The 22,667-nt window shown below is 40.6% G+C and overlaps 1 gene segment (V, D, J or C); it reads right to left on the reverse strand.

Moving 5' to 3' along the window:
- Positions 1–2,641: 2,641 nt before the first annotated feature.
- LOC139235570 (Ig heavy chain C region-like) lies at positions 2,642–21,941 on the reverse strand. The segment is given in 7 exon segments: positions 2,642–3,033; positions 3,953–4,261; positions 6,222–6,539; positions 7,489–7,788; positions 13,730–13,771; positions 14,160–14,477; positions 21,836–21,941. Coding segments are annotated over 7 exon segments (1,785 nt in total).
- Positions 21,942–22,667: the final 726 nt, after the last annotated feature.

Here is a 22,667-nt window from a genome sequence, read left to right on the forward strand (position 1 = left end):
GTACAGTGGCCCTTTTTGTTCTTTGCCTTGGGTTTCTCTGCCCTCCACTTTTCCTCATCTCCTTTCTGTCTTTTGCTTTAGCCTCCTTTTTGTTTCCCTCTGTCTCCCTGCATTGGTTCCCATCCCCCTGCCATATTAGTTTAACTCCTCCCCAACATTATGATCCTCCTATAGTCCGTTTTGGAAAATATGATAGTTTTTCTTCCATGTCAGAGGCTAATTGATTTTGGATGACTTTGCTACGATCTATCATTCGGGAATAATATGCCAAGGAGGCTTTTAAGAGATTAGTTGTGAGTTATAACCTTGTTTTTTTATATGTTACGGCAATGCTCTGAACATAAATAACGTGTCAGCTTGCAACAATTACATTGATCCAGTGTATGTGTAAGGCCAGAATAGTGAAATGTTAGATATTATGGTATCAGGAATTATTTATTCAGGCCAAGCATTGGATACTTTGCTCGTCGAAAAACTGCATCTTTGTTCTACATTCTTCTATAGCCTGACGTTTTTGTTTGTGCTCTTTAGTGTCTATATCACTGTATAACTATCTGTTGGTCTGGATTAGTCAGTGTTTGTGTTTCCCTGTGAGGGTGTTGATCTGTGGGGTTGTGCGTATGTGTATTTGTAAGATTGTGTATGTGTGTGTAAATCTTTCTTTATGTTTTGTTTAAGAATGCGTGTGTTTTTATGTAAGTGTTTGTGTTTATATTTAATTAAAGTGTGAGATTTGGTGTAGGTTAGTATGTGTACTTTTATGTGTAAGCATGTTCATATCTAAGGGTTTGTGTGTGTGTGTGTGTGTGTGTTCATGTGTGTGCTTATGTGTAAGTGTATGTGTAACCCGGTGTATATGTATGTTCATGTATGTGTTTCCCTGTAAGTGTATATGTATGGTTATGTCCAAGTGTTTGCTAATGTTGAGGTGTAAGTGTGTGTTTGTGAGTTTTCATGTCACATTGTGTGTACCTGTAAGTTTGTCTGTGTGTGTTTTTGTTAGATTGTGTTTGGATTTATATGCGTGTTCATGCTTGTGTAAATGTGTTCAGGTGTGTGTTTCCCTGTAAGTGTACGGCTATGTCTCAGTATTGTTCATGTTTAGGTGTAAGCGTGTGTGTGTTTATGTGTAGCAATGGGTTTGCAGGTAAGTTTGTGTGTGTTTGTGTGTTTGTGTTTTGTGAAAGTGTGTGTTTTGATTGATGTGTGTGTCTAAGTGCAATAATATGTTTGCATGTAAGCGTGTGTGTGTTTTGTGTAAATGTGTGTTTGGATTGATGCGTTTGTTTACGAGTGTGTGTGTGTTTTGTGTAAGTGTGTGTGTGGATTGATGTGTATTTATGTGTGTGTAAGTGTGTGTAAGTGTGTTTTGTAAGTGTGTGTGTATGGATTGATGCGTGTGTCTATGTGTGTATAAGTGTGTTTTGTGTAAGTGTGTGTGTGGATTGATGTATGTGTTTATGTGTGAGTAAGTGTGTGTAAGTGTGTTTTGTAAGTGTGTGTGTATGGATTGATGCGTGTGTCTATGTGTGTGTAAGTGTGTTTTGTGTAAGTGTGTGTGTGGATTGATGTATGTGTTTATGTGTGTGTAAGTGGGTGTAGGTGTGCTTTGTGTCAGTGTCTGTGTGGATTGATGTGTGTGTCTATGTGTGTGTAAGTGTGTGTAAGTATCCGTTGTGTAAGTGTGCATTTAGATTGACGTGTATTATTGCTATTGTTAAAATTTTCAGAGAGTACCAATAACTGGATTTGACAATGATGGTTTTCATTATATTCTAGTTATGTATAATATTATGTGTCAGAGTGTTAACGTATGTCTTTATATGTAAGTCTATGTGTGTTTCTGTGAAATTGTGCACTTACACAAAAATACACACACTTATACAAAATCATCAACACACTTACATATGAACACAGACAGACTCACTTTCACATGTATTTCCCTGCTCTGTGTGAGGCGCAATGTGACGTCAGCCGAAGGAATGCAACAATTCAACCGATGGGCCTCAGAAACATCAGGGACACAACTATGAGAAACCCGCAGAGGATTCAATCACCAGTTTAGATATGGCCCATTAGAATTCAGCATGTTAGTTTACAATTAACAGGGACTGTTGCACCCCGAACCCTATTTAAAAATATTACGTGGAATAAATAGTTATTTCAGAATATAATAATCATGTGGCAAGTTTAAAATCTTTTGACCATGGGTTAGAATGTGACATTGTACTGATGGCAACTTAGTGCATTTACAAGAGAGTGGTTCATTTCCCATCTCCCTGTGGGAGGGGCAGTGGGGGTTACGAGAATTATGCATTTCCCGTTCCCCTCTCGCTGGTGGGTGTGAGAGGTACAGTGAGTTAAAATTAACCTTTACTCTCTCTCTGCTGAAGTTACTTTCAGGAATCCTGTAATGAGAGAACTTCACCCAGTCTCTAACCCATGGTGTATCTGAGCTGGGAGCGCTGGCTGTATAAGCCTTGGGACCGAGACACGCAAACACTCTGCTTCAGACAAACAGCCCTCACATTGGCAAAACTAGGAAACATAGTTAATTGAGCGGCTGTGTGTTTAACTCACGATTGGAAAAAAAGCCCTTTATTGTTTTTTATTTAAGAACTGAAATGCAATCGAGAGATTCTCATTGACAAGAATTGACGGTGTCCATCAGAACAAGGGAAATGTTGACGAAACTGGGTTTACCGCTGGATTTATTGACGGTTCTGTTGGTGATCTTCAAGGGGATCGCTTCATGTCCCACCACACAGGAGTAAGAAGCGCCGCTGGCCCACTCCTCGGCTGCAACGGATAGCAGGCTGTACATGAAGAAGGATCTGCTGCCGTTCTCTGCCATCACCTCGGTGTTCTTGTAGTTGCCGGAATCCACCGGCTTGTCATTGACGGTCCATTTGACGAAGATCTCTCGGGGGGAGAAACCTCTCACTAAGCAGGTGAGGCTGACCAACCTCTGAGCGGAGACTTCTTCTGCCGAGGGCAGGAGGACAGACACGGCCGGTTCCCGCGGATCATTCGCTGTCGAAAAGTTACAACAAAGGCCAATGAACTGGACAGTTCCAGAGACAATGGGAAAACTTTAAATCAATACAGCAGGCGGGTTTTGGGCGTGGAGGTTTTTAAATTGTTAAAAATAGGAATCCCGACCTCAACGCGCCCACTCCCGGTTGTAAAATTATATTTGAGTAAAATATTTAAATGGGACTGGAATCTTCTATTTTAACCACCATTTGGTGTTTATCTGTCGCTGGTCCGGTTTGACACACTGTGTAAATCCCTGCAGTTATAGAGAGGCGGGGACTGCTGCACCCAGGTGGTAATTGCCCTTACACCTACCCCCTGGATCCAGGGTCCCTGTCTAACCCAGCCCCCGCGATCTGAAACCTCCTCACTCGGCTTCCAATCCTCCCGTCCTCCCGGGTGGCCTGTGAGACCACCGCCCACAACTCGCCTTCCTCATTTAAATTCCGCCAATTTCAGGTGGTTAGATGTGAGAGAAATGGACACTGCGTTGAATTTTAACCCTTTTCCTTTTCCCCTCTGGGGCCTCTCTGGTTTTCCATCCCGCAGCAGAGGGAACACAATCTTTCTCTCTGAAATCTCCAAGGATTGGTCTGGAAAATTACATAGAATTTACTGCACAGAATGAGGAGATGTGGCCAACTGGTCTATGCCGGTGTGTATGCTCCACACAAGCCTCCTCCTAGCTCACTTAATCTATTCCTAATAACATACCCTTCTATTCCTTTCTCACTCATGGACTTGTCCAGTTTCCCCTAAAATACATAATGTCAGGTCCCAGAGTGCTGAGTTCGTGGAATTACCAAACTGAATGATCAGAGCAGCCCATTAAACACTTTATATAATGAATTGTCCCTTGCACATGCACTGGAAATAGTCACAGTATCTCACTTATTGCAACAATCTCCACGCTCACCCTTTTCCTTGTGGATGGAATCTCTGAGAGGAGTCGGCATATCCTGATGGCTCACCACGCAGTAGAACTTATCCCCACTCAGCCAGTCTTGTGTCGAGATGTTTAAGTTGCTGATCACTATGTTGGGATCCTCTCCCGGTTGGACGGCAATCTCTGATTTCAAAGCCTCCTTTTCCCGGGTCCAGTTCACGGTGAGCCCATAAGGAGCGTCAGACACGACGCAGGTTAAGGTCACCATCGCCTCCAGTAAGACCTGTTCCAATGACGGTGGGCGAAGAGTGATTTTTGAATCGCTGCATGGGACAACCACTGCGAAACAGGAATGAAAGTCAGGAAAAGCTGAAGCTTCAGAATCCGGACACCAATATTTAGCCTTAACTCTTTCAAGGGGAATATATCACTTTTGAGATATCAACCTCTTGCTGTTGCCTCAACACCGGCGTTATTGGAAGGACAATGAATTGGCAACGATTCCGGGAGATCTGTAACATTTCTTGTGTATTTGCAGCCAGAGCCACCTGTAATGCGCTGTGAAGCAAATACCCGGTGTAAAATGGGAATACATTGTGTTAGGCATGGAATAGCGCTCTTCCTGAAATCTCTTGCTCCTTTAAGCCCGTCCATAGATCCTTGCACCCAAATGCATCACCGTTGGTTATAATAGCTGAAGCCCGAAAAGCCCGAAGTTCAAGAGGTCTACACCAGACATTATACTGGTTCAAAACCAGTGTCAAATTAATTTCAGGATTTATGGGACAACAGGAAACAAAGTTAAGTTTCTGGTCTCTTGCTGCGTTTTTTGTTGCAGTGAAAATGTGCAGGAACCAGTCACAGCCCCCGTCAGAGGAGAAGTGCAAGGTCGGGAGAATGGAGTTCCAAGGAATCTTTGTGGTGCGGCATCATTTGGAATGATGTGAGGTCGCTTGTTAATTTCTGTAATTACTGAACATTTATCATGTCTGGTGAGAGAGATTCAGAGAGAAATATGACCTCAGGGCATTAATAGCAACATAGGAACAGGAGGAGGGCATTCAGTCCATCCATCCTGTCTCGCCAACCAGTTAGATCATGGCTGATGAACACTCAACACCATCTTCACGCATTGGTTATGTAACCCTTGATAACCTTGCCTGACAAAAATCTATAAATCTCAATTTTCAACTTTTCAATTGAAAGCAAGTGTCAGCAGCTTTTGGGGAGGGAAATCCCGACTTGCAATATTATTCTTGTGAGAAAATCCTTTCTGACATCACCTCTGCACGGCCTAACTCTAATGTTAAGTTTCTGCTACTTGTTCTCGACTCTTTCATCAAACTAAATAAATGTTGTATATCTACTCGATCAATTCCATTTATCAACTTAAACACGTCAATTGGATCATCTCTTAACGTTTTATACTCGTCGACTGATCATTTTACATTATTAGCCCCGGTTTAATTCGGGTAAACCTGCAGTTTAGCGCCTCCATGTATATCCTTCCTGTGGTGCGGAGCCGAGAATTGAGCTCAGTGCTCTGAATAGGGTAGATGCCCATTCTAGCAGGATTCCTGGACAGTTGGCAGGAAAGGGTTCCAGACTCCGACAGCCGCTCCGTATATGATCAGCCAACTCAGGATAAACCTGAGACTAAGGACACTTCACTCACTGCCTGACATCAGAGCAAGGGGAAAGCTTCTTTGGCGAGGTTAATAAATCCTGAGCAATGAGGAATCCTGAACCAGAAGATCCTGGATTGAATTTCCACTCCAGATATTTGATCACAAAATGTAAGCTGAGTCTCCCAGTGCAGTACTGGGGGCATGGCGCACTATCGGAGTTGCCGTCTGTCGGATCAGGTGTTAAACCGAGGATCCGTCTGGCCTCTCAGGTGGAGGTAAAAGATACTCTGGCATTATTTCAATGAAAAGCAGAGGAGTTCTCCCTGGTGGCCTGTGAATATTTATCCCTCAAGAAATATCACTCAACAAAAAAAAAATGGTCATTATCACACTGCTGTTTGTGGGAGCTTGCTGTGCACTAAATGACTGCCGTACTTTGTACATTACAACTGTGACCACATTTCACAACTTAATTCATTGGCTGGCAAGCGTTTTGGTTCAGTCTGTGGTCGCTGAAGGCGCTGTATAAAGGCAAGTTTGTATCGCAAGAATACACAAACTGCATGATTGGAAATTAGGAACAGTCCTCTGCTTTTTACTAATTCCAATAAAATCCTTACTGAGGTCAGCGCTCAGAATGGTGTGCAACCTCCCGGGATTGTGCCTCTTACCCTGAGATATGCTGAAGTTACGGTTTTGCGTGACCCCTTCATGAGTGACCTGGCAGGTGTAGACCGAGCCGGTGAACCATTCCCTGTCGGGGACTGTCAGCCGACTGGCCGTCAAGAAGTTCCCGTTCACCTCAAATACGGGAGAGGTGATGATGCCCGAATCCATGAGTTGTCCACTCTTCAGCCAATTCACGGTCAGTGATTTTGGCCTGAAATCGATGATTGAACACACGGCGCTTGCATATCTGCTGCTGGTGATTTGTTCAGTGGAACTCAGCGTGAGGAGAACAGTTGGAGGAACGATGTCCGGTTCAGGATCTTCAAAAAAAAACATATTATTGACATTGCTTGGAAAATAATTGATTAAGAAATGCAAAGTGTCCTTATATTTTAACAGGTTCTTTGCTATCAGACGAACACTAACCTGGCATTTACAGAGAGCAGAACTGTGCACAGTATTCTCAGTTTAATATGCAGACCGGAACTGTGCATAATATTCTAAGTGCGATATGGGGACCAGAACCATGCACAATATTCCAAGTGTGATATGGAGACCAGAACTATGCACACTATTCTCAGTATGATATGGAGACCAGAACTTTACACTGTATTCTAAGTATGAGATGGAAACCAGAACTTTAAGCAATATTCTAAGTGTGATATGGAGAACAGAACTATGCATACTATTCTAAGTGTAATATGGAGACCAGAACTATGCACACTATTCTCAGTATGATATGGAGACCAGAACTTTACACTGTATTCTAAGTATGAGATGGAAACCAGAACTTTAAGCAATATTCTAAGCGTGATATGGAGAACAGAACTGTGTACAGTATTCTAACTGTGATATGGAGACCGGAACTGTGCATAATATTTTAAGTATGATGTGGAGAGCTAACTTTCGACAGTATTCTAAGTATGAGATGGAAACCTGAATTGTGAACAATATTCTAAATGTGATAAGGAGACTAGAACTGTGCACAGTATTCTAATTATTATATGGAAACCAGAACTGTACACAATACTCTAAGTGTAATATGGAGACCAGAACTGTACACAATAATATAAGTATGATAGGGAGAGCAGAATTGTACACAATACTCTAAGTGTGATTTGGAGACGAGAACTGTACACAGTATTCTAAGTATGATATGGAGAGCAGAACTGTACACAGTACTCTAAGTGTTGTCTAACCAAATTTCTCTACAAGTTGAACATAATTTCTCACCTTATCATTGTTTGCCCTGTAATCCACATCACTAACCTAGCATTGTGATGGCCCAGACCGACACACCACGTCGAACCTCGCAGTAGATTGTGCTGCTCCCCACATCTGACTCGGCGATGGTTAACTGGCTGCTCTGGGTGTAGATTCCCTTCTTGTTGAGCACTGACGGGTAGGTATTCAATCCAGTGGTGATTGGCTCTTTATCTTTCTTCCAGGAAAGGCTGGTGATGTCGGGGGAGTAGTCCATCGCCAAACAGCCGTACGTGATGGAGCCATCGGTACTGGGTTGTTCACAGGAGGAGAGCAGGGCGTAGAGGGTGGGGGGAGACGGTGTTACTGGGAAAGAATGGCCCATTGAACAAGTTAGACTCTGTAATCCGTGCTTATAAAAGAAATAAACAGCTCGAAATTTGACTGCAGAATAAACGAATTCCACCATTTCCCCATCAAAGACTACACGGGCATTTGAGTTTCTGTCAGTTCCATCATAAGGACCTGTCGATGCCCTGGTCAGGAACACACCTCTCTATCCCCGAGCTCTATCACATTACACAACAAGAACATTTACACAACTCGTCAATAAAGAATCCTTCATTGGATCATACAATAGAAGAACAGAGACGTGTTCCTGCTATTTCGGCCTCCATTTATTTCTCAATCAGCACCATTTCTGGTCCTTTATTTAATTGCAGTTTGGGGAAATTTGCTCTGTGCGCATTGCCTGCGGCATATCCCTACAAAACAACAGTGACTGCACTTCAAAGTAACAGCGGAATTCCTGCTTCGGACGTTAGCAAAAAACCCTCTAAATTTGCATACCACATAATTCAACAGGTAGCATTTCCATAGTTAAGTTTCTAAGATTCAAGCTGTCGGTGAATTGCGATTGAGTCGAATTTCTCCCTCATTTTCTCAGCATTTGATGGAGACCGATGTCCCTCAGTGCACTGTGATCTGGGCTCTATCCCATCCCATTGAATGCATGTCTCTTGAGTTTCCTCCTCCCTGCCACTCAATTAATAATCCGAATAAAATACCATTCCAAAATCCGGTTAATTGGAAGTTTCTCATTAAATGGCCCATTTCAGTTCCCATTGTTGTTCTTGTTATATCACAATGACCTGGACTTGGTTATAGGGAATACAATTTCGAAGTTCGAAGGTGATGCAAAACCTGGCAACGTAGCCAATAGTGAGCATGAAAGCAGCAGACTCCATGAGGAGACAGATGGACCAGTGAAATGCGCCGGGACATGGCAATTGCAATTTAATGCGAATCATTGAGAAGCGATGCACATTGGGTGGAAGATGGAGAAGCAGTATAATCTAAATAGTATTGTTTTGAGGGGATGCACGAACAGAGAAATCTAGATGAACATATTCAAAAATCTTTGAAGGGGGCAGGGCAAACTGGTAAGACAGTTATGAAAGCGTATGGGATACTTGACTTTGTAAATGGGCCATTGACTACAAAAACAAGATGGTTATGCTAAACTTACAGATCACGTGTTAGGCCTCAGCTGGGGTATTGTGCACAATTCTGGAACAACAATGTAGGAAGGATGTCAAGCCATTAGGGAGTGTAGAGGGGAAGCTTTTACCAGGATGATGCCAGGGATGGGGTCTTCAGTTATGTGGATAGATTGGAGAAGCTGGGATATTCTCCTTAGAGCAGAGGTTAAGAGGAGACCGAAGAGAGATATTCAACATTATGACAGGTTTTGATAGAGCAAGTAGGGAGAAACTGCTTCCGCTGGAAAGTAGGTGGGTAACCAAAGGTCACAAATTTAAAATAATTGGCAAAAGATCAAAAGGGGAAATTGGGGTAATTTTTTCACACAGAGGGTTGGTAATTTCAGGAATGCTCCAGGCAGTTCCTCCTGTACGTCAGGAGGACTCAGTGGCACGTTTAGAAGGAAAACCCTGGGGAGTTGGACTAAATTGGACAGCTCTTTCAGAGCCGGCATAGGCACGATGCCTGAATGGCCTTTTCAGTGCTGTGAGATGCTATCATTCTACACGAGTCAGTGGGAATAGTTCTACTAGATTTAATGGAAGGAAACGCTTCATATTTTGGACACCTCTACCAGATCTATTTTTATTGTTTGTTGTAATTAAAGAGGATATTTAAAATAAAGAGATCTTATAAATCTGACGCAAATTAGTCAATCGCATGCTGCTATAAAGGCTTAAAATTCATTGCGAATGATGACTTATTGCAGGTTGACTCTATCTCTTTAAATGTTTCACAGAATTGCAGCTCAGTGACTGTGCGCCTAGTGTTGTGATCCAGGCCAATAGCTGCATCTCTCATAGTTTGTCCCTGCCTTTAACCTTTTCAGGAAGAATTGAACAACATAATGTTTCTAAACATGAGGTCCTCATGACGATTAATTCAAGTGGAAGTCTTGATATCCTCCATTTAAATTGTGAAAATAACTTACAGCCTCCCAACAGATCAGAACAGGCGCTGCTTTCTGGAGCGTTATTCACTTCCTGAAACAGTTTGTTCTGGAAGTGAGCTGAGGATCAGGCCAATCGTGTTCAATAGTAATCTGATGCTCAACATGTTCAAACATTAATAACTCATTAAAAATTTGGCATTTTTTCAGAAAGAATATAAACATCAATGAATGTGCGTTGTTTAATCTGGTCAATCGGACGATTTATTGTGTATATCTGTCACGAGTAGTTTATCTGCTATTTGTTAGTCGCAGCTAGCGGTATCTTGAACATTGCCTGACCAAGCACTCTCAGGCCAGATACAGCAGAGATATGAGAGCAAAGCTCCCGCTATGCTGTCGTGTGGGTCAGGACAGGTATAGCAAGGGTTGCACACAGAGTAATACGTTATCTGTACTATCCCGTCAAACATTCCCAGCTCAAGTACTGCAGAGATGTACTACGAAATGTCTCTCCATAAAATGCGTTATCAAATTGACCGATTAGATTCAGCACAATTATCACATGTACAAAGACAAGCTTCCCATACACTGCCCCTTTAAAGCGCACCAGCTCACCTATAGCTCTGATTAAATAGAAGATCAATCTATATTGAAGGACCCAATTAAGCTCCACGTCTTTGTAAATAAAAGTTTAAATACTGATTAAAGCAATCTCTGCAATGTCCCATCAAGCACTGCCAGATAAAGTAAAGTACGGGTTAGTTGCAGAGTAAAGCTCCTTCATCACTGTCATATCAAACACTCCCAGGGTAGGTACGGCACGAGTTAGATAAAAAGTAGATTTCCCTCCACATTGCCAATTAAACACACTCAGGGCAGGTACAGTCAGGCTTGGATAAAGAATAAAGCTTCCTCTACACTGTCCCATCAAACACTCCCAATACAGGTACAGAGTAAAGCTCCCTCTACAGTGTCCCATTAAACATTCCCAGGGCAGGTACAGCATGGGTTAGATACAGAATAAATCTCCCTCTACAATGTCCCATCAAACAGCCCCAGTGCAGGTCCAAAATTGCCAAAATAAATTGGAGCACCCATCAGATCAGACGAGTCGCTGTTTGTTCTGAAAGTGAGCTTCGGATCAGACCAATCTCATTCAATAATTATCTGATGCTCAACTGTATAACCATTACTAATTCGATATCTTATTAGTTAGATGCAGATTGAAGTTTCTTCAATATTTTTAGAAAATCACTCAAATCAGACACAGGATAGATTCGATAGAGTAAATCTCTCTCTTCACTGATCTGTCTGGCGCTGTAAGGTCATGTAAAGCAAAGGATGAATGCATATTAAACTACACTACCCCGTAAGACGGGCCAAATATAGCAAGGTTTAGATTCCGAGTAAAATTATTTCTGCACTGTGTCATCAATCCAAACAGGGCAGGTACAGCATGGGTCAAGATACAGCGTAAAGCTCCCTCTACATTGTCCCATCAAACACCTCCAGAGCAGGTACAGCATGGGTCAGATACAGAGTAACATTCCCTCTACACTGTCCCATCAAACACTTCCAGAGCAGATACAGCATGGGTCAAGATACAGAGTAAAGCTCCCTCTACATTGTCCCATCAAACATGCCCAGAGCAGGTACAGAATGGGTCAGATACAGAGTAAAGCTCCCTCTACATTGTCCCATCAAACACGCCCAGAGCACGTACAGCATGGGGTTAGATACAGAGTAAAGCCCCCTCTACACTGTCCATTCAAACACTCCCAGGGCACGTACAGCATGGGCTAGATACAGAGTACAGCTCCTTCTGCACTGTCCCATCAAACACTCCCAGGGCATGTACAACTGGGTTAGAAACTGATTAAAGCTCCTTCTACTGTCCCCCCATGGTGTTTCGGAACTGTTCCTTCTGACTGTCACACTCTGGGTAACTGATCTCATTTCTGCAGCGACTCATCAACTTTAAAGTCAAACTTTTACGTTTCTCACATATACCAGTTTCTTAAATAACTGAGTTAAATGACACTCCTCGCAATACAGAATCACAATCCAGAAGGTTTACAACCGGTCAGGAGGACTCCTGATTCTCACACAGTGAGCAGGCGCACAGAAACAGAACAGACACAAACGGTGCTCCAGGCAGAGAGACCAGTTCAATCTGTTAATTTCAATGAAGCTGCTTGATTTCTAATTTATTTCTTGTCAATTTCCAACCACCTCAACTCCGCAGATTCTTTGAAATTAAACTGATATTAATTTGAGAGACTCTTCAGAATCCAGCCATTTTTCCATCTCTGTCAACTTTCTTGGAAACCGTGTAAAAATTAACTCCCCTGAAAGCAAGTATCTGGAAATAATTCACATTCCACGGGAATTTGCTGCCGTCACGGGACTCGGTGACAGAATAAGAATGTCACAATCCAGGAGACATCTACATTGAAATCTGAACACCCACTGATTTGATATATTTTCATCAGTAAATATAACCTGTAAAATCATCGAGGCAAAACAGGAAGTTAATTCACCAAAATCTGCAGCGGCACCTTATCGAAGTCAGCACAGCCGGGTTATAAATGCATTGATTTATAAATTAATTTTGGAATTAATTAAACATTCTCTCCAACCATTGAGGTTTTGCAATAACTATAATACGGACCAGTATGCAACGCAATTGTAAGGGATCGTTTGTGTTTAATATATGATCACTGATGTTACATTCTAATTAATGTTCATGTTAGATGATTATTGAAAATAATCTGAGTGCCTGTCTGGCCCTTCCTCCTCAGAAGCACACTTACCTGGAACATTTGAAATTAACTTAATGTGCCTGAATTTCAGCCTTACTAATACAGCGAAATTTGTTATTGAGAGACAGGTTTTGGTCTTGCAAAGTGTTCAAGATTAGTTTAGTGAAAGTTTTAACAAACAACACCCAATATTTATTAAACATTGTAGAAACGCCAAACGGTTTCACAAATTCTAGGTATTCTGAGTGACACAGGCACAAACTCTCCTCAGCAGATCAACACTAAATCACATCACTGAGGGGCCGAATCCCTCGACAGAACCTTTCATGGAGCAGACCCTTCACTCTATAAACACTTCCAGCAGAATCAAATGTATTCTTGCAAAAAATCTCATTACAGAATCACCGAACCCGCCTAACACTGATATAACTAATGATTGAATTCAACAGAAATTTAAAATACTTTCAGCAGAATTGTGTTTAGACTGTTAAATACATTAATATTATAGCATATTTAATAATAATTGGTGATATTACTGCATTATAATAATGTTAGTAATATTAATTTAAATCTGTTCCGGCTGGAAATGTGTTAATTGTTCAGTTCTTATTACAGTAACGCTTCACATATTGAATCTAAACTTTCGGGAACATTCGCTCAGTAGATGACAATGTAATTTTCAATAAAAAGCATTCATTTCCGTAAGATTATTTATTGATCGCTAAGCTTTCTGTTTTGTGCCTACAATGTTCCTTTAAATAGATTTAAACACAATGTTTGCATTCGATCAGAAAAACTGCAACAATCATAGGTCACCGAGATTAAACATTGCAGAAACGTCAAACAGTGTAACAACCATAAAGTATTTAAAGTAACCCAGGCACACAGTCGTCAGCGAATAAACACCAAATCACATCAACAACATTTTCTGTGGAGAAACTGTTGAATTCCATAATCATTTTGCAGCAGAATCACATTGAGCATTGCAAAAAATCTCAAAACAAAATCCACCGGACCCAAGTTTCAGTGAACGAAATAATTATTAAAATGAACAGAAATATAAAATAAAGACACAAATACAACAGTTTTTGAATGAGTGAATGTTCCTTACCTGCAGTCACCGTCACCATGGTCCCTTGTCCCCAGTAGCCCGTAGCGTCACAGTGAGATATGTCATGTCAAATACTCCGGTGGACTGTAAACTATAAAATACAGAGATTAAATTGCACCCAGCTCTAAAAACATGATTCCGACACCCCTAAGAGTGAATCAGTGAGATATTTCAGTTTGTACCGTTCATTATATTTATAACAATGATTGGAATACTTCTGAAGCCTCTGTGCAGATTCAGCATGGCAATCACCATTAATAAAGCAGACAAATGTAATACATTTAAATATATATATATATCTTACTTCCACTCATTATTTTTATTTAAGCTTCAGTTCCTTCGACGCTCCTGGTGTGGTAGCGATCACAGTTTTGAGCAAACTCCCTGTCTGGGGTTTTTGTATGGAGAGCTCGGTCTGGATAGCACCGTGATCCATTGCTGTAGTCCCTTGCACAGAAATAGATGGCGTTGTCTTCGCTCCTCAGATTCTTCATGTCCAACGTGAAGATGTTGTTTGAAGTGTCTTTGGACGCAGTAAATTGGCTCTCAATCCCTGAGGCATAATACTTGCTCGATGGACTGTAATAGGTAACCAGCCACTCCAGCCCCTGTCTGGGAACCTGGCGGATCCAGTACATGTAGCTACCACCAAGATCGAAGCCGCTGGATTGACAGGTCAGTCTCAGGGAGCCTCCGGGAATCCTGGTCTCTGCCTCGGGCTGAATCAACACCACATCCGAGTGGACACCTGTAAAAATAATCAAAAACCCCAGAGGATCAATCCTGGTGAAATGATTCCTGACGCTGTAACATTCCAGAGAGAAACTAACACTGAGACAGTAACAGTGAGAGATTGCACAATAAAAACTACTCACGGGAAAAGAAAGCCAGCAACAGACTGAGAGAAATCGCCAACCTCATCCTCCTGGCAATGTGTGGTGAATGGTTCCGGCAAGAACTCACTGAGCAAACACACTCCCAGACTGTTATATTGCAGTCCCAGTGACCGGCAGTTAAATACCCGGGAGATGGGGGCGAGGTCACTGGCGCCGCCCATTGATTCCCAGATAGGGGCGGTTTCTGGATCCACATCACTCCTTCCGCATCACCAACAGAATGGGCTCACATCTGGACTGTAAATTAAATCCCTTTATTTACTCACTGTTTCACAGGGGTTGTGAATCTCTGAGATTGAATTATATTATCAGGGTCCAAAGACACTGCCAGTTTGTGTTTCTCGATCTCCCGCTAACTATCCATGCATCTGTACCAATAAAGTATCCCCTATAATCTGAATTGTTATCACTCTATTTAACCGAGTGCGAGAGATGGGTAATGTGATTCGATTTACGGTGTACGTGGCTAAAGCTACACTTTTGTTCTGGAGATGAGATCTTGCTCCTCACAATATGCAATTGTCTCTCATTGCATTTCACTAACTGCCCCTGAGTCTGTGACCCTAAGACAGCTGTTTGTAAAATTAGCTTTAAAATAAGTCCGCTTGACTGATGATAAAGGAGTGAGTTGACGGAGACACATAATAATATGGGGCCCGTCCGCTTCAGACCTGCGTTTTATGAGAGAAGCTTGTGAATCAGAACCGATAATGTGATCAGCAAACCTCGACATCCAAATCCTTGCAGCTAACTTTAATAGCGACCGACTGTGTAACAGACACGGGTAACAGGAATTCGGTGTATCAGGACATAACGGTATGTTACAGAATATCACAGGAATAAATGCTTCATCTCCAGCAGAAACAAATCACAATCTGGGCATTTCACCACCCAATGGTAACCGGGCTATGAGAGGGGGTGTTCAGGGATCCAAATCAGCGCAAATTACACCGCACACTGCGCGGCTACCAATCAGGAATAACGGAGACATTAGTTTAGACCAGGCGCAAAATTCTGTGAGAATATTAAAGAAGTGCAGCTGGCACTTCTCTGTGAGAATATTCAAGGCAATTCAACCTGTTTTATTTACTTTGCGAATCCCACTCATCTCATTACAGTGTGGGGTGAGGCCATTAAACCTCTCTCCAGCACTTCATACTGTACTGAATAAAGTGACTGAATGGTCTAGAATGGTCTTTATTTGGAAATAGTTTTCCTTAGATACCGTGTGGATCAATTCATTATTTCCGATCTTATCTTATTATATGGCGAGAATGGAATTTATGGAAAATCATTCTTGAGATGTTATACCATGTAAAATGCTTCTTATTTTAAAAGTTCGACTGAATAATTTAATGTTCAAATAGTTAAATACCATCTTTCTCCCATTCTTGTTCACGCTAATCTGACCCACACAATATTTGGCAGTAACCTAACTGACTACCGTCAGCGAGCCTCGAACACCAGTGTCATTTACAGGAAGCATGTGGGTTTCTGTGCAGTCCATCAAAGGACAGTTTTCTCACTACTGACCGCATGCCGGGAAGCCAACTTCAAAACCTTCACATTGTCAAAATACTTATTTATATACACATCTACCCAGTAACAGTACTGGAGTTAAGTTTAATTTTTTCGTTGTGCAAATGTTCCCATATCCCAGGAAAGGAAATATATCCAATGTCTCAGAAACCATGTCAATAGCAGCAGTCAGCTGGAGTATCAGTACCACACATAACCCTGCAATAGATAGATAGATAGATAGATAGACAGATAGATAGATAGATAGATAGATAGATAGATAGATAGATAGATTCATAGCTAGCTAGCTAGATAGATTGATATATAGCTAGATAGATAGATAGCTAGATAGATAGATAGATAGAGAGAGAGGGAGAGAAAGAGATAGATACACAAATAAATAGATAGAAAGATATATATCTATATATATAGATAGATGGAAAGATAGATAGATAGAAAGATAGATAGATAGATAGATAGAGAGATAGATAGATAGATAGATAGATAGATAGATAGATAGATAGATAGATAGATAGATAGATAGATAGATAGATAGATAGATCGATAGATAGAGAGATAAATAGAGAGATAGATAGATAGATAGATAGATAGATAGATAGATAGATAGATAGATAGATAGATAGATAGATAGATAGATAGATAGATAGATAGAAAGATAGATAGATAGATAGATAGATTCATAGCTAGCTAGCTAGATAGATTGATAGATAGCTAGATAGAGAGATAGATAGAGAGAGAGGGAGAGAAAGAGATAGATACATAAATAAATAGATAGAAAGATATATATCTATATATATAGATAGATGGAAAGATAGATAGATCGAAAGATAGATAGATAGAGAGATAGATAGATAGATAGATAGATAGATAGATAGATAGATAGATAGATAGATAGATAGATAGATAGATAGATAGATAGATAGATAGATAGATAAATAGAGAGATAGATAGATAGATAGATAGATAGATAGATAGATAGATAGATAGATAGATAGATAGATAGATAGATAGATAGATAGATAGATAGATAGATAGATAGATAGATAGATAGATAGATAGATAGATAGATAGATAGATAGATAGATAGATTCATAGCTAGCTAGCTTGATAGATTGATATATAGCTAGATAGATAGATAGATAGAGAGAGAGGGAGAGAAAGAGATAGATAAATAAATAAATAGATAGAAAGATATATATCTATATATTTATATATATATAGATAGATGGAAAGATAGATAGATAGAAAGATAGATAGATAGATAGATAGATAGATAGATAGATAGATAGATAGATAGATAGATAGATAGATAGATAGATAGATAGATAGATAGATAGATAGATAGATAGATAGATAGATAGATAGATAGATAGATAGATAGATAATGGGGTATTACATTTTGGTAAGAAAAATAAAGAGGTCACTTATCACGTTTAAAATAAGAATCTAAGTAGGATGGAGGAACAAAGGTCTCTGAGAGTGCAAATACACACATCACTAAAACTTGCGACGCAGGTTAATAATTCCATAAAAAGAAGAATACCTGAACTCGGGTTTATTTCGAGAGGGATAGAAAACTAAAAGTGCAAAACTTATGCTAAACTTGGTTAGACCACACTTGAAGTACTTTGTATAATTGACCCAATTCCCCGCCCTTTCCCCGAAGCCCTGCATTTGTTTCCATTCAGATATGTGGATAGTGCAGGGAAGTGCAGTTGAGGCAGAAGATCAGCCATGATCTCGTTGAATGACAGAACAGGCTCGAGGCACCGTATGGCCTAATCCTGCTCCCAATTCTTATGTTCTTACGTTCTGATTTTCTCGTAAATATGGACATTACATACTCAATCTCTCCTCACAGGACAGCACCACCCCCCCACCCCCGCACCCCCTCCACCCCCGCCGCCGACCCAGGAATTAGGTCAGTCTGATGAATCTTAGATGCACTCCCTCCAAGGCAAGTGTATCCTTCTTTCGGTAAGGAGAACACAACTGTACACAATAAACCAGGTGTAGTCTCAGCAGGGCCCTATATATGTGCATGAAGGCTTCTTTGCTCTAATACTCCAATCCTTTTGCAATAAAATGTTGCTTACCATTTGCGTTCCTAATTGCTCACTTTGGCTCTATTTTAGCTTTCTGTGATTCGTGTACAAGGCCATCCAGGTCTTTCTGAACAATAACATTACCCAGTTTCTCAGCATTCAAAAAATATTCTTGTTTCTATTTGTCCTACAAAAATGCGTAACTTCACACTTCTCCACATTATATTCAAGCTGTCATGTTCTTGCCCACTCACTTAACCTGTCAATATCCCTTTGCAGCCTCCTTACTTCTTCCTCACTGTTTACTGTCCCACCTAATTTTGTATTGTACAGTACGGTAATTTAACTGATTTTCTATACACGTGTAGAAGCTCTAACAATCTGTTTTTAGGTTTTTGATAGCTTATTTAATTTTATATTTTCTCCCATATTCTCAGTTGTATGTGCATCTTTTGCAGAATTCTAAAATCTTCTCAATTGTCGGGCTTACTACTCTTTTTGTCAACATTCTAAGCCTGTTCATTTAATGCACTACTATCTTTAACTTCCCTTGTTAGCCATGGTTGTACCATTTTTCCTGTGAGGTTTTTATTCATTATGGAAGTTTATCTAATCTGACGGCTCTGTGTGATGGCTTGAAGGTGAATTTGCAACAATAATTTTGATATTCCGCCCTTGATACTTTCTGATCATCTGCACCTCTAGTGGTTTGCTCTAAAAAAAAATCCTCTGGGTAAACGTTCAAGCAAGTTATTGTGGTTGGAATTATGAATCATGTTTCAAGTAAGCTCTGGGGCTTGCAGTAGATATCGTTTATCAGCAGGTGGCGACAGTGATCATATTGATACATGAGTCATGTGGAGACGGATGTTGCTGAGCATTTCAGTCACCGTCTGCATTGTCAAAACAAGTAAAACAATATAATTAATGCTTCTCAGTCAGTCAAATTTGAAGGGAGCATGTATCCTTAGAAATAATCTGAAGGGCAAATAATGATTGCATTTATTTCAATCCATATTTTAGGAAGATTGTCAGGCTCTTGCTAAGGATGCAGAGGAGATTGCTGCAAGGCATGAGGGAGTTCAGTTATGTGGAGACGAGAGAGGATGGGATTATTCTTATTATAGGAGGGAATGCTTCGGGGGGAATTAAAATTGTGAAGGGGTTTCATAGAGTTGATATTAAAGTAGGGTTTCCATCGGCAGGTCTATCGGTAAGCAGAGGACAAATATTAAGGTGATTGATAAAATAATTAAAAGAAGGGAGATAAGGAGATTTTTTATGCAGCGAGTTGTAATAACCTGGAATGTAGTGCTTGAAAGGGTTATGGCAGCAGATTCAATCATAACTTTCAAATAGGGAAATCAATTAGTATTTGAAAAGGAAAGATGATCTGGTGTAATAAAATGAGAGAGAGTGTCGAGGATAATATAAACAGAGACAGTGCCTGTCGTAATATAAAAAGAGACAGGGTTTCCTGTAATATAAACTGAGACAGAATCTACTGTAATGTAAACAGAGACAGGGTCGAGTGTAAAATAAACAGGGATAGTGTCTGGAAGAATATATAGAGAGACAGGGTCTAGTGTAATATAAACAGAGACAGGGTCCAGTGTAATATAAACTGAGACAGGGTCTAGTGTAATATAAACAGGGATAGTGTCTGAAAGAATATAAACAGAGACAGTGTCTACTGTAATATAAACAGAGCAGGGTCTAGTTTAATATAAACAGAGACAGGGTCTAATGTAATATAAACAGAGACAGAGTATAGTTTAATATACACAGAGACAGGGTCGAGTAATGTAAACAGAGGCAGGGTCTAGTGTAATATAAACAGAGATAGGTTATAATTTAATATAAACAGAGACACTGTCCAGTGTAATATAAGCAGAGACAGGGTCTCGTGCAATATAAACAGAGACAGGGTCTAGTGTAATATAAACTGGGACAGGGTCTAGTGTAGTATAAACAGAGACAGGGTGTAGTGTAATATAAACTGGGACAGGGTCTAGTGTACTATAAACAGGGACAGGGTCTACTGTAATATAAACAGAGACTGGGTCTAGTACAATATAAACAGAGACAGGGTCTTGTGTAATATAAACAGAGACACGGACTCGGGTAATATAAACAGAGACTGGCTCTAGTGTAATATAAACAGAGACAGGGTCTAGTGTAATATAAACTGGGACAGGGTCTAGTGTAATATAAACAGAGGCTGGGTCTAGTACAATATAAACAGAGACAGGGTCTTGTGTAATATAAACAGAGACAGGGACTCGGGTAATGTATACAGAGATAGGCTCTGGTGTAATATAAACAGAGACTGAGTCCAGTGTAATATAAACAGAGACAGGGTCCAGTGTAATATTAGATAGAAGTACAGACAGATGGATAGAAGTACGAATCGACGGACGGAAAGACGGATGGACCGATCAACCGAACGACAGACAGACAGACAGACAGATAGACAGTCAGACAGACATGAAAATTTGCATGGCTGGAATATTGCTATCAAATTACTCTAGACATTCTATATGTTTAAATTACTCTAGACCCTGGTTAATTATAACTGCACTCGACCATCTCTCTATTCAGATTGCCCAAGGCCCTGTCTCAGCTATTACTGCACTCGTCTTGGGCTCTATTTTATTACTGTAGATCCTGTCTCAGTTACACTGCACTAGACATGGTCTCTGTTTTTATTATGCTAGGCTCTGTATCAGTTATCACATTTCTAGACCCTCCGTTATAATACATTAGAACCTGTCTCAGTTACTACTGAACTAGACGCTGTCTCTGTTTATATTACCGTACCCCCTGTTTCTGTCAATATTTCACTAGTCCCTGTCTCTCCTTATATTACACTAGACTCTGTCTCAGTTTATATTGCACTAGAAAATGTCAATGTTTCTAATACAATAGATCATGTATTAGTTATTATTAGAGCACGATATCCTTTATTATATTATGTTAGACACTGTCACCCTTTATATTATACTATCTCCTGTCTCTTTATAATAGATTGGTAGATTGGTCCTTTCTCTGTTTATATTACACTAGACCTTGTCTCTATTTATATTACACTAGACCCTGTCTCTATTTATATTGCACTCGAACCTGCCTCTGTTTCTATTATACTAGACCCTGTATTTTTTATATTACACTAGACACTGTCTCTGTTTATATTACACTAGAGACTGTCTCTGTTTATATTACACTAGACCCTGTATTTTTTATACTACACTAGACCCTGTCTCTGTTTATATTACACGAGACCCTGTATTTTCTATATTACACTAGACACGGTCTCTGTTTATATTACACTAGACCCTGTCTCTGTTTAAGTTACGCTAGACACTGTCTCTGTTTATATTACACTAGACGCTGTGTCTGTTTATTTTACACTAGACCTTGTCACTATATCCTCACTCTGTCTATGTTACAATTGGACCTGTCTCGGTTATTACTGCACTGGACCCTGGGGTATAGATGTGTCCATAGAGATCAAATCGACCAATCCGTGTGGCTGAGGGTCAGAGATCGCACTGATTTAGCTATGGCGACCAAGTCACATTGATGACGCTGCATTGTTGTGAACAATGACGTCGCCCATTGTTTACGTGTTGCTGACGTGATGATGTCAAACAGGTAAAAACGAAGTGCAATATACAGGAAGTTGCACTGATAATAACATTTTTCTGGGATAATGATGTCACACTCTGCCATCAAACATTCCCAGGGCAGGTACAGCGCGATTCTATACAGAGAAAAGCTCCCTTGATTCTGTCCCATCAAACACTCCCAGCTCAGGTATAGCACGATTCGAGAAACAGTAAACGTCCCTCAACACCGTCACATCAAACACTCCCAGGGCAGGTACAGCACGGTTTAGATGGAGAGTAAAGCTTGCTCTACACCGTCCCATCAAACTCTCCCAGGGCAAGTACAGCACTGGTCTATACAGAGTAAAGCTCCCTCCACACTGTCCCAGCAAACACTCCCAGGGCAGATATACCATGGGTTATCTACAGAGTAAAGCCCGCTCTACACTGTCCCATTAAACTCTCTCAAGGCAGGTACATCACTGGTCTATGCAGAGCAAAGCTACCTCGAAACCGTCTCATCAATCACTTCCAGGGCAGGTACTGCACGGGGTTAGATGCAGAGTAAAGTTCCCTTTACAGAGTCCCATCAAACACTCAGGATCTTTGAGTTCACACGACATATTTTATTATAAAACTGCCTCTCCGCACACCCACCAATTTGGTTTGAAGCCTGGAATTAGACCTTAGGGAACATTTTTGTTAGACATTGACTTCTTATTGTGAGGTGAAGATAATGAGGCATTCTTTAGAGGCAAGGTAGAAGGTGTGGATAGCAGAGAGAGGCAGAGAGGGAGGGAATACAGGGAATTGTCACGAATAAATTTGAGCTGTCACTAAATACGTTGAC

This window comes from Pristiophorus japonicus, chromosome 23, assembly GCF_044704955.1.
Source record: "Pristiophorus japonicus isolate sPriJap1 chromosome 23, sPriJap1.hap1, whole genome shotgun sequence".
Classification (NCBI taxonomy): Eukaryota; Metazoa; Chordata; class Chondrichthyes; family Pristiophoridae; genus Pristiophorus; species Pristiophorus japonicus.